Raw genomic sequence first — 12,122 nt, 5'->3', positions numbered from 1 at the left:
GCACAAAAATAAGTAATTCAGTCGTTAACCAGTCGCTTTTGTTGCTCATGCGTTTCTTCCTGCAGTTGTAAATCTGGGGGGTTCATCAGCTCCAGGGAACGCAGTTGGAATGCTGGTGGAACGTTCCATTTGCTCAAATGTGCAAACTCCAGGCAACCCTCGTCTGTGTACGTGAGAACGTCTGCGTCCTGTGGTTTAAAAGAGTAACCAGCTGCTCTCCTGCGTTTGAGCCGGTGCCAGTGACCGCGAAGGCCCAATTCCTCAGCCTATCTAACTAATTACTCAACTACATGTGGACACGTCCAATACGTTACTGTGAAGAGGTATTTATTACATATTTGCTGACTAAAGCCAACATTACACAGAATAGACTCCTGAGAATTTTACAAGGCACAATCAAAAACCAGAACACACTTCTGTACATTTAAAAGACGCCATTTGGTGACTTCACACACTGCTTTAAGGTCAACGTATTAATAACTCCAAATGTAGGAAGAAGAGAAAACCAAAAACATTTTACTGCCAACAGGTTCGCTATAAAATTTATAAATAGGTACAGAATTCAATATATACATTTGGAAAAAAAATACATGCCTTATGTAAAACCAAACACATTGGAATATTATATATGTGTGTGTGTGTGTTTGAGAGATTATATTCACTGACAGACCATAGCACTCTAAAAGTCACAGGACAGGGGGGGGAAGCAAGTTGTAAAAAAAAAAAAAAAATTAAATTAGGTCCATAAATCACTAGTTCTCCTCTGGCTTGGAACGGCTGCCTGGTCCTCAGAACGCCGGTCCTCTCTCTGGCCACCAGATGGCGCCACCGGCGGCTCTCCTGAAGGAGCGGGTCGCGGGGGAAGGGGGTCACTGGATCACCTCGAAGTAGTAGAGGATGGCCATGATGTGCTGTGGCATGAACACGTAGCCCGTGTACACCGCCATCCCCGCCACGGAGACCACGAGGGAGTCTGGGGCGGAGATAAGGACGAGCGAAACGTCAACAGGACGTCGGCGAAACGTTCGCAGGGGGCACCTACGTTCGGTTCATCCTAATGTCCCAGTCGGAGTTCAAGGTTCATTCACCTCATCACGTCACGACGTCGTTTTAGACGTAAAGACTACGTGCATTCAAACGAATGATATAAAACCTCAAATCAACGAATAGAAGCAAAAGTCCCCGGAGATGCCGCAAATCCGTTTAATGCCACTATTTACAGCGGAAAGTAAGTAAGCGAACAGTGCTACTACTGAGCTACTACTGCTGAACTACCGAGAACGTTCTGGCGGCTGCGTCCGCCATTAAACGCTAAAAGTCTTTCTCTTGTAGAAAAGCTGAGATGGTGGTTAGGCCGCTAGACCGTGGCAAAAGCGGACATTTCCGACCGAAACGCTGGGATTCTCGTCGGCCAGGCCAACTTCCCGCACAGCGAACACCAGACCGGAAACAGCTATGCTAACCGCTACTAGCCGTTAGCACCGCGCCGCCATACCGCCCTGCGCCACATTTAATACCAGACGGGCGGGTTTGGTTTTTTTCTGCCCCGCTGGCAGCTCGGTTAACGTGTTCGTAAAGTCCCGCCGAGAGCGGGGGAGGTGGCAGGACAACTGGAAAAGGATACTGAAGATCGTCCGTTCCCACGGTTCCAACATGTAGAGCGCCGTGACGAGCAGGTACTGGTAATAAATCCACGACAGCCGCTTCCACGCGTCCGACAGGGCCATGTTTTCAACGTCGCGGCGTTTCCTCTCGCCCGGGTGCTTTATCATTTCTCCCTACCCCGCCGTGAAATCCTCCGGAGCGGCTCAGATGGGTTCGGGTCAGCCGGCCGCGCCTTCCTGGGCGGGGTAGACGATTCTGCCCGGCGGCTTGGAATGGCGCGACACCGGTCTTTGGGGCGCTTCCTGATTGGCCCAAGCCGACGCTTCGAGAGGCGGGGCCATTTTTACAAACACGCCCCTCGTAGAGCGACATCGTTTTTGTTTTTTGTTTTTTTATAAATTAATCTGAACTCACTGAAAGTGTACAAACTGGACACAAACTAATCAAAGTAGTCGGTTTTTATATACATTTACAAATCAGACGTATTTTCAAAAAACTAGACACTATATTGAGGGCACAGGGCTTGCTTTTCTCTGAGTTTCAATACTAAAGAAACCCAGTCAGGTAAAAGGGGTGTATTACAAATTTACATTGAAGGGAAAAAAAAAAAAAAAAAAAAACCTTATCCAAAGTCCAAACCTCCAGTCATGTGAGGCAATAAAAACATTCACCTCATTGAATGCAATAAACTGCCAATCAATGGCATTTTAACACCTTAACTGTGACTTGCCAGGATGTTAAAAAAATGGTACACCTCATCCTTATCAAGCACGGCCACCTCTGTGGAGCACTCCGTACACTTGACAGGGTGGTATGTCTCATCCTCCTCCATCCCCTCCAGTCTCAAGTCGGTGCTCACAGGCTCTGTGGACTCTGTCTCCTGGCGAAGCTTCTTCCTCGGTCGCTTCGTCTGCCTTTTCTTCTGTGGTGCTTTGTACCGGAGGACTTCCTCTTTGTTCACTGTGCAGTTCATCACAAACATTGCTCTGTATTGAGTCCTGTATTTTTCATGCCTGTGGTGAGGGGGGGGACGACAAAAAACATGAATTGTTCTCACTGTGATATTTACAGAATGGTCAATATGAAATTTTTGCTCACTCCAAATAATTATCTTGCGCATGGCTTCTGCGCCACTTGCATAGCAAAACCTGAACGCTGGCATTAAATTGAAGAGGGTTTAAAATGGCGTCCCCCACCTCTGACAGTCCAGGCACAAGGTGGTCATACATGCTGGGCAGTTGAGGACGGCATCACTGCTGGGTAAAGCATCGGTTTTCACCTTCCTGTTAGAGAAGGAACCCGGACACCTCTGGTTCCTCCTGTAACTGATCGAGGAAGAAACGTTGCTTTACTGATCATGGTCATGCGTGCGGTTGTGTATGGATTGCACGCAGGTTCGGAGATACTAACGCCTTCCTCCTGGCATCTACCCAAGCTTGATCGCGGTCGTCTTCGTCCGGATCGTAGAACAGCTCATCGTTTGTGAGAACAGTCCGCTGTTTCTTTCTTTCACACCTGGAGCTCCCTGAAGAACGTGAACACAAAAAATAAATAAATAAAAAATATCTAGCAACATAAATGAATAATATCTACAAAACAAAAACTTACCAGCTTTGCCCTCCTGATCAGAGTCTGAATCAGAATCAAAATAAACACTGTCATAAACCTGAGGTGGCCCGGCTCCAGTCAGACCCGGGTTGTCGCTGGTTCCTGAAGATGCAGCCACTGTGATGAAAACCAGTTCAAAGTCAACTTTGTCATCTCACCATATACAAGTGCAGAGATGAGATTGCGAAGCTTCTGGGATTCACAGTGTGCAAATGGAACACACACAACACAAAAACATGACAAAGGACATTTTGCAATTTGACTAGGGGTGTTGCAGTTAATCGTATAATGGCCTAAATTGCATCAATGCAGTGCAGAACATAAACGTTTATACCTTAGTGATGTTGTTGGTGATTTTCTGGTGCCGGTAGTGATCTGAGCACAGCAACGCTCTAGGTAGGAGTTTCACCCGGCCTCCTTGTTCTGATATACTATGACAATATATCAGTATATGGATATATTTAGTATATAGTGTATATATAGGGGCAGTGGTGGCCTAGCAGTTAAGGAAGCGCCCCCGTAATCAGAAGGTTGCCGGTTCGAATCTCGATCTGCCGAGGTGCCACTGAGCAAAGCACCGTCCCCACACAATGGTCCCCGGGCGCCTGTCATGGCTGCCCCCTGCTCACTCAGGGTGATGGGTTAAATGCAGAGGACAAATTTCACTGTGTGCACCGTGTGCTGTGCTGCTGTGTATCACATGTGATATATATATATGATATACTATGATAATCATGCTGATAGTAGTGTGTGTGTGTGTGTGTGTGTGTAAAAAAACAAAAAAAACCCCACCTTGCCCATGTGGAGCGGCCCACTTGCATTCCATGGACTTCATGGTGGTGCTGAGCTCTGCCTCCATCTCCTTCTCGAACTCATCGCCGCTGGACGACTCGCTCTCCCCGGTCAGGTACTCCCGAAGGAGCTTCTTCTTCTGCTCCGGCGTTCCATTGAGCAGCACGTCCAACTCGTCGTCGGAGCTTGAGACGCACAAACCATTCCAATCGTAATTACAAAAATAATAGGAGCAAATAAACTCTTCGTGTCACCGGCCCTGTTGATGACGGTTTCAGGTTTGTAGCGTTAGCCAGCTAACCAAGACAGCGCGACCTACCTACTAGCTCGCTCTTCATCACTCGGCTCTTCGACCTCATACGAATCGTATTCTTCTCTTCGGTCCATGTTCCCTGACAGACCTCCGCACCGACCTTAACTCCGCGGTTACTCTAGATGCTCTTGCTCTTAGAGATTCACGGCGGACTGTCGAATTGGAAGGAACCGATTCCGGGTTTTTTTTATGCTTCCGGGTCACGGATCGAGCTGTCATTTCAAAGTAAAAGACCTGGTCCTAACTCATGAATACTGACATCATTTATTGAAAAAAACGGTAAAGCAAGGGAATCGAGAACATAACCAGTCCAATATAAACTAGTTTATATAAAATAGCATTACCTCATGCTATGTTAAGTTATTTAAATCATTCAAACATAGTTGAACTTGTTGAACGTTGAGCACTTTGCAGGTAACAATGTGGCCACTGGATGGCGCCACTAGCCAGTTCCTTGTTATTTAAGCTTTGGTATTTACAAGGCCTGCTTGCCTTGGAACTTCTAGACACAACCATAACCATACTGATCTGGGTCAGTCTGACCCTACACAACCCAACATATACATGGTACAGACACCCCAGAAATCATTACATATTTCCAACACAGGTCACAAAACAATTCATAAATAAACTATTCAGCCACATCCTATGGTAAACGGTATAGTTTTATTACCATTGATTTTATTCCATTTCATAATCATTGCTACCATTGTCAGCATTCCTCCATCTCAATAAATGGAAGCTTTGGTCACATAGTGTGGAAAAGAACATTCATATACAGTGCACTTAAAAATAAAACCGTAAGGGAAAATGGAAGAAGTTCATCTATTGTATGTTTCTCCTCCTCTCTATTTTTGAGTTATGTAATCAAATAGGGTTAATCTACATTTAAGGCAAACATACCAAAGCATGTCTGTAATGACGTATGCTTGTGAGACAATCAAATGAATTAGTTTGATTAAGATGAACTTCAGCCATACTGTGAAAACTAATACAACATATACAAGGCTTTTAGTGACAATACACTTTTAATAATAGTAACAATCAGCTCAATGTCTTCCTTATCTTTTAACATGAATGAGCAGCATCACAGAAACAATTATTGATACAAATTGCCTTGATTACACTAAGCAACATAAAATAAACGGGAACATAAAAAAGAAAGAAAAATCCCATGAAAACGATGTGGTTAACAATTAAAAACCGACACGATTAGATGAAGTGTTAATAGGTTCTTGTGCTGTGTGGACTTTTTGGAGATGTCCCACTGTGGACCGCCGCACATTTTTTGAGGGGGAGTGGAGGGGGTATAGTGTCTCCGGTAGTGATGACTACAGACGTCCTTCACAACAAACCGAACCCCGGATTTGCTCTTTCCTCCATCTTAGAAATGAAGAAGAGACAAAAAGCGAGGGAGATCCCTGCGCAGTCAGTCCTCAGCTCTGACCTAAGTGTCTCCTTTCAGAACCCCAAGACAGCTTTGCAACAGCTGTAGGTTACCCTGAAAAGCAGAAAACAGCAGAGTAAGAAACATCTTCAGGCAATGATGAAAACAGTCTTCATTTTCAAAATTAAGAATCAAGGCAAAAGAAATACTACAATTCTGCATCCTAATTCTTCACGAGCAAAAGGTGTGGGGAAGTCACCTTGGCATGTTTGAGCTCTAGCTCCGCCAACTCCACCAAGTTCTTCCTGAATGCAGCAACACGCCTCGTTTTGAAATCTATCAGTTCTGCAAATAAGAGGGTTTAATATGGAGCTAGAAGCAAAAAAAAAAAAAGTTCGTGATTATCTTGTTTAAAGAGTAAAATTACCTTGTTTTGCTGACTCAGAAATCTTCTCAAACTTCTGACAGCAGATCTGCTGGGTGGTTTCGGCTTGAAGGACATCTTTGTTCTTGGCCCTGGCTTTATCAAGAGCCTTGTTTGCATTCTCATAATCAACAAGCGCCCTTCCCCGCCGGTACAAGAGATCCTGGAGAAGAAAGTTTAACTCGGCTCACGTTGGGCTTCAAATTATCAAACGAATCTTCACTTGACGCCTTGACCCTCCAAAAAGTTACCTTAGCAGCTTGCGATTCCCGCAGGTAGTACTTCAACAAGTCAGCAAGTTTCAAGTCCTCGTCTGCAGCTACGCGCGCTTCGATTTTCTGCACATGGAGGAAACGAGAGTTTCAACGACCCAGCGGCGTGAACGAAGGTCAGAAACGCTCTGCGCCTCCCCGTGACTCCACAGGGCCACGCTTTCTGGAACTGTTCTTTCCAGCCAAGAAGCATCTACCAGCTTACCCGTGTTTTCTCAAACAGCTCTGACACCTTCAGGAAGAACCTGAGGATGAGGAAGGAGAGACGTACGCAAACATATTAATGATGAAGTAAAACGTTCTCAAGAGCTTCTGACGCAGAAACCATAGGACCTACTTGCAGACATCTGTGGAGTCCTGTGTTCCCAAGGTGTACAGTGTGGAGGCGATTCTGTTGATGTCATCGGCAGCACCTGAAGAAGAAGTTTATTGCATATTTCCATTTTTTTTTTTGACTATCTACAACTACTAAATCACAACATTATATATGCGGTCTTCAAAGGGGACACTTACTTTTATGGGACCTGATCATCCTATCAGATTTGGCAGACGCGTCTTTGACACGGTTGTGATACTCTAAAAGGAATGTCTTCTCATGCTCAAAAAAGTCATCTACGTCCTAAAACAAAAATAGCAATAATGTAAAAATTACCCTGTGAATATTCACTTATTGGTTATGTTTACAGTGCCGGGCCACGACTTTCTTTTCCCGTCCCCAACTACAATGAAAAGCCCGCCCCGCCCTCCCGCCCCTCATTCCAGTGTCACATGCTGGTCACAGGGCAGCAGTTAAGCCTGCAAGGCCCTGCCCTGCCCTCACCTTCACTCCTGCCACCAGCACCCCATCGGCAGACTTCACCACGTTCTTAAAGAAGTCCTCCAGCTTCTCCTTCTTGTTCTTACCTCGGACGCTCAGCTAGGATCAAAGCAGTGACTGTTAGGACAAACCGGCACTAACAAACCGTGACCAAAATGAAATGAAATAGTCATCATGCGTTGGCTATGCAATAACATGATATTAAGAAGTGGTACAACTGGACAAAAAGCACCATTTACAATGTACTACCGTAGTAAACCTGTAGTAAAGCCAGGACAACTACATGGACCAGGGCCAGAAAAGTGGACTTACGTCTTGGTTGTACTCTAAAAACACATGGAAATTCAAGTCTTTCCTCAGGACAGGATGAGCCGCCACTCGACAGAGAAAGACTTCATGCATGGCCACTGTCTTCTTGAAGATGGCCAAGTATTCACTGTAAGAAGAGCGGGGACACGTTTCATTTCAAATGTTAACGTGGACAGGCATGTAAAGAATGCGCCATTACGCCCCAGTTCGCAAAAAGCGCTGAATCAGTCACTCACGCCTCAAGCTCTTGTTTCATTTTGGTGAACTCCTCCTTGGTCATGGACCCTTCTCCTTCCCCCAATTTCTGCAGCTTCTCCCGCGAAGCATCAAAGTCTGGTCTTGGTGGTGCTGGGGGAATCTACAAAATGTCAAACCACAGTCTTAAGCCTCCCAAATCTGAGGTATTAGAGAAAAGGTCAAGGACACGTAACCCTGAGTGTCTCCGGGGGGACTGTCCCTGTAACTACTGATTGTGAGTCGCTCTGGATAAGGGCGTCTGGTAAACTGCTGTGTAGAAGAAAATGTAAAATAAATGGCTGCGGGAAGCCAATGGGGGTCGAGATGTAAACTAATGTTAAGACACAGGTCATGGGGTCAAAAGAGCTAACGATCACGGAACCAATAAAAATCACATAAAATAAAAAAAATTTAAAAAAAAGAGAGACGATATCACCCAGAACACCAGTGTACTTCAAGAAACCGCAATTCTCACCATGGACTCTCGGCTCTTCGGTCAACAACATCTGCAGACAAATGACCGGGACCTGGTACAAAGACGAATGGCGCCTTCACACCATAGTTCATTCGCTTTGGTCCGAATCAGTCGGTGAGTTTTGTAACGCTGTATCATTCTCATGACGGTTCGGGGGAAAATCCAAGCCAACCAAAACGAGTCACTTCAAATAGCACGAGGAATTTCCTCTCTGCTGATTGGTCAGCTGTATCGCCGCAGGAACAACAAAAGTAAATACAGGAAGCAGATCTGCCGTTGTGGACGGTGTTTGTGTGAAATTGAAGGTACATGATGGAGGACGCCAAGACAACACAGGAGGTGGCGTGCATTAATCGTACGAAACTGTAAAATAAATAAATAAATAAAACGTTTAAATTAACCCATAATTCACTGTTCTGAGATCACATGATAGCGCTTGGTCCTGTTTTGGATCGGTACGCAGAAAAAGATTTAAAAAAAAAACCTGGTCGTTCGTGAAGGACCTGACCATGAAGAGCTGGATTGCCGGTACAGAAATATCGTTTTGACACGATACTGCTACCCAATTCACAGACTTCTCACACTATGATTATGCATTCAAGACCCCAACACGACACACGTGTAGCACCTTCTCATGAGCTATCTGGCTACTCCAGTCCAATCCAAAACCATGTTCTCCTTGACTTTATAACCCCCCCACACACACACTGTTTTTTTCCACATTTCCTACCACCAGAGCGCTCATCAATATGTGAACGTGTGGAAGCGTTGTGCCGTCTGTTCTGAACAAGCGCCAGCGACTCGGTACGTTCATCTCCATCCGCACGGCCTCTAACACAGAGCCAGGCGGACCCACACCGAAACGTCTGAAGCACACAGGCCAGACGCGAACGGTAATGGAGAGGCCTGCGTTGGATCAAGCAATAAAACTGATGCCGAAGCCCTGGACCTGAGCCCAGAGCAGACGGCGTGGAGAAAAGCTCATCCATCTTCGCACCGTAACGATACAGACGTCCACGAGACACGGTCAAAAGATCCTATTTATACATTAAGCGCTCTCCCTCGTGTTAAATGTCCTAAGGTGCGTCCACGCCCAGCCGTACATGGTGACGGTCGCCACGAAGCAAACCACATAACAAGAGAAAAGGAGAAGAACGGGAGAACGCTACTCACGATGTAACCGGCGTACTCCTCGTTTTCCACGAACGAGTCGTGGAGCCAGATGAACTCCTCGTGCTGCCTCACCACCGAGAACTCGTTCTGCTTGAAGCTGGGGAGGGTGCTCTGCCGCCAGAAACAGGGGAGGGGGGGGAAAGTGTCATGAGAGAAGGGTGGGTGGGCGCAGGTGGCATTTCCCAGCGCTACTGTGGCGTTTCTACGCGACATTAAATAAGAACGTGCTGCAGAAACACACGAACAGACCGGGGTGACACCACCACGCTCATTTACAACCCAGCCTGGAACAGGAAGACGTGGTCCCGGCGGCCCACCTTCGTGTGGACGGTGAACTTGACCTTGTCCCGCTCGCTGAGCGCGTCCGAGATGTCCACCTGCAGCGTCCCGTCGGTCTGCAGGTCCACGTTGACGGCCCTCGGCTGCAAGGCGACACGGACCAGGCCGGTTAGAAGGAACAAGTCGCCGGCCGAATATCATGAATATAAAAAGAAACGCATTTATTTACTTTGACTTGCACAGGTAACGTCTCGCCTGGCTAGTAAATTAGCCGAGCTAGGCTAGGCTAGCGCACGCTAGCTGCATTGTGTGCAGGGGCGACGTAACGCGCCACAACGGGACATTATAAACGTCGCCGCGGGTGTGGGGCGTGCGGTTTTATAAACGCAGGAGACGCGGCCGCCGAGCACGCCCGCTGACGGCGCCGGGCGAGGCCGCGGCACGGAAAGCGGGGCCGGCCGGCGGCTAGCGCCGGGCTACCGGGAGTCGAGGAGCCCTCGGCCGGCGGGGCAGAAGCGGGGACCGACGCGGCGGAGAGAAGCTGCCGGGACGGAAACGCGCACGGAGCCCGGCCGTCTGGGTGCGGAGAGGGGAAACTTACTCCTCGGTCCTCTTCGGAGAGGAAATCGGGACCGTCGTCCAGCCCTTCTTGCTGCACAGGGAGAGAAGGGAAAAGACGCGTAAAGACGCGGGTTACCCGAACACGAAGTGTCCGCTCGGTGCGGGGGTTTTGCGCGTCTGCACACGGGCGTGTGTATTTTGTTTAACGCGGCTCGGCGGTAGACGTGAATGAACCCACCATCATGGCTGCTGCGGGGTGGAGGACGGTGGTGGCGGAGTCGTGTGACGCGCGGCACCAGGATACGAGAAGGTGGAGCTCTCCGTGCTTCGTTTTTTTTTTTTTTTTTTTTTTAACGCAGGAGTGGAAAAACGCACTTTTTCTAACGCGGATGTAGTCGGAGAAAATTCTACACGCTTCTTTCGGTCCGGTCCTCTGTCCGCCACTGGAGATGAACTTGGGAAGGGCTCCTGGCTGCAGGCCTGCTGAACTCCGTGCGTGGGTCCTCCACGGAGAGCCAGTCCGCGTCAGACTCGTGCAGCGGGACCGTGTTTTAATGTAGACCCAACTTCATGATTCCCCCACAGAATAAGATCTGGTGGTGGTAGCCTAGTGAACCAGAAGACCCAGGTTCAAATCCCGCTTACTACCATTGTGTCCCTGAGCAAGACACTTAACCCTGAGTGTCTCGAGGGGGGGACTGTCCCTGTAACTACTGTTTGTAAGTAAAATGCTGTAAATGTAAATCTGACAAGAAGCTGGGTCCCTTTGCTGAACAGTGTCCCTGGATTTTGTGTTTTACACTCACAGGAAACTAGAGACATTGCAAGTTTTTTTCTCAATATTTAAGATTTTCGAGATTAAGAAAAGTCTGGGTTTCTTGAATTGTAGCCGTACGCTGTAGGGTGTGTGTAGTGCACTTTTCCTTTTTCCTTGCGTTACTCCTGCCCAAAAAGCATGTGTTCGGAGGTGGAGACATGAATTTGTCACGCCCTCCACCCGTGACTTGGATCTTCTAGTCTCTAGTGAGGATGGAGTCTGTAGACCGCACATTCAGACCGTTTCCTCCAGATGGCAGCCAGGGCCAGTGCAGAAGCTGAAGTGGACTGTTATTGTGAATATACGGCCGGAGAAAGTGCATCAGATGCTCTGTGGTTTTCAGACAACTTCAGGTTTTTTTTTTTTTTTTTTTACTTTTAAAACCATTTACAGGACGCTTTAGAGACGCTTTTGCTATAGAAGATTTTTTTTTTTTCTTAATCGTCACAAGTCCGCTTGATTTGTGTGTATTGGGTCAAATGACACCAAACCATTGAAACTGATTGATTTTCAGAGGAGACATTTAACACCCAGGCTTCATTTTTTAAGAAAATCAGCTGATGCATGCATTAAAAAACATTTTTGCATGCGGCCTCCCAGATGGGTGGCGGCCATATATGATGATGTCAGGTAGGTATGTTTGAAAAGAAAGGACAAGTGTCTTCAGCGCGACAGGAACTGAAACGGCTCTGTGGTTGCCCCTGCAAGACGCCGCTGAGTCACCAGTGTGTTTACAAAATTTGGACACGCTTTTGCATTTGAAAACTTCCAACCTGTAGTGTGTGGAAAGTGTGACGGTACCAGCCAAAGCTGGCTTCGTGGACAGAGCGTATCACAAGCTTTTTCCATAATTGGCCAGATGTTTGACAATTTTGACACAGTGCTGAAAAATTGTATATATGCGATACGTCTGTGATTTGGGATTTAAAGTTGGTTCTACTGAACAGCATCAGTCAAATATGCACAGGCCGCAAAAAAAAAAACACACACACACACACACACACAGTGGACAGCCATCTGATCAACATGAAGACATGGGGCTGAGGCAGCTGT

At 47.2% G+C, this 12,122-nt stretch overlaps 3 protein-coding genes across 3 annotated transcripts; all 3 read right to left on the bottom strand.

Moving 5' to 3' along the window:
• Window positions 1–306: 306 nt before the first annotated feature.
• On the bottom strand, window positions 307–1,885 carry sptssa (serine palmitoyltransferase, small subunit A). Its single transcript, XM_028999156.1, has 2 exons — window positions 1,625–1,885; window positions 307–973 (listed from the first exon to the last, which is right to left on the bottom strand). Exons 1-2 carry the CDS (start codon window positions 1,770–1,772, stop codon window positions 870–872), a joined length of 252 nt encoding a protein of 83 aa, XP_028854989.1. The 5' UTR covers window positions 1,773–1,885; the 3' UTR covers window positions 307–869.
• Window positions 1,886–2,045: 160 nt separating this feature from the next.
• On the bottom strand, window positions 2,046–4,501 carry eapp (e2f-associated phosphoprotein). Its single transcript, XM_028999135.1, has 6 exons — window positions 4,325–4,501; window positions 4,006–4,190; window positions 3,214–3,330; window positions 3,016–3,130; window positions 2,802–2,930; window positions 2,046–2,618 (listed from the first exon to the last, which is right to left on the bottom strand). The coding sequence occupies exons 1-6, from the start codon at window positions 4,390–4,392 to the stop codon at window positions 2,321–2,323; spliced, it is 912 nt and encodes a 303-aa protein (XP_028854968.1). The 5' UTR covers window positions 4,393–4,501; the 3' UTR covers window positions 2,046–2,320.
• Window positions 4,502–4,965: 464 nt separating this feature from the next.
• Window positions 4,966–10,598, bottom strand: snx6 (sorting nexin 6). The gene is made up of 14 exons (XM_028999123.1): window positions 10,491–10,598; window positions 10,293–10,343; window positions 9,730–9,834; window positions 9,413–9,523; window positions 7,764–7,885; window positions 7,531–7,654; window positions 7,222–7,317; window positions 6,915–7,020; window positions 6,739–6,814; window positions 6,607–6,646; window positions 6,381–6,467; window positions 6,133–6,292; window positions 5,965–6,050; window positions 4,966–5,819 (listed from the first exon to the last, which is right to left on the bottom strand). The coding sequence occupies exons 1-14, from the start codon at window positions 10,494–10,496 to the stop codon at window positions 5,766–5,768; spliced, it is 1,224 nt and encodes a 407-aa protein (XP_028854956.1). The 5' UTR covers window positions 10,497–10,598; the 3' UTR covers window positions 4,966–5,765.
• Between the last annotated feature and the right edge of the window lie 1,524 nt (window positions 10,599–12,122).

The sequence above is a fragment of the Denticeps clupeoides genome, chromosome 1 (genome assembly GCF_900700375.1).
Source record: "Denticeps clupeoides chromosome 1, fDenClu1.1, whole genome shotgun sequence".
Lineage (NCBI taxonomy): Eukaryota > Metazoa > Chordata > Actinopteri > Clupeiformes > Denticipitidae > Denticeps > Denticeps clupeoides.
The sequence above is the reverse complement of the archived record's forward strand: the minus strand, read 5'-3'. Positions and strand labels throughout refer to the sequence as shown.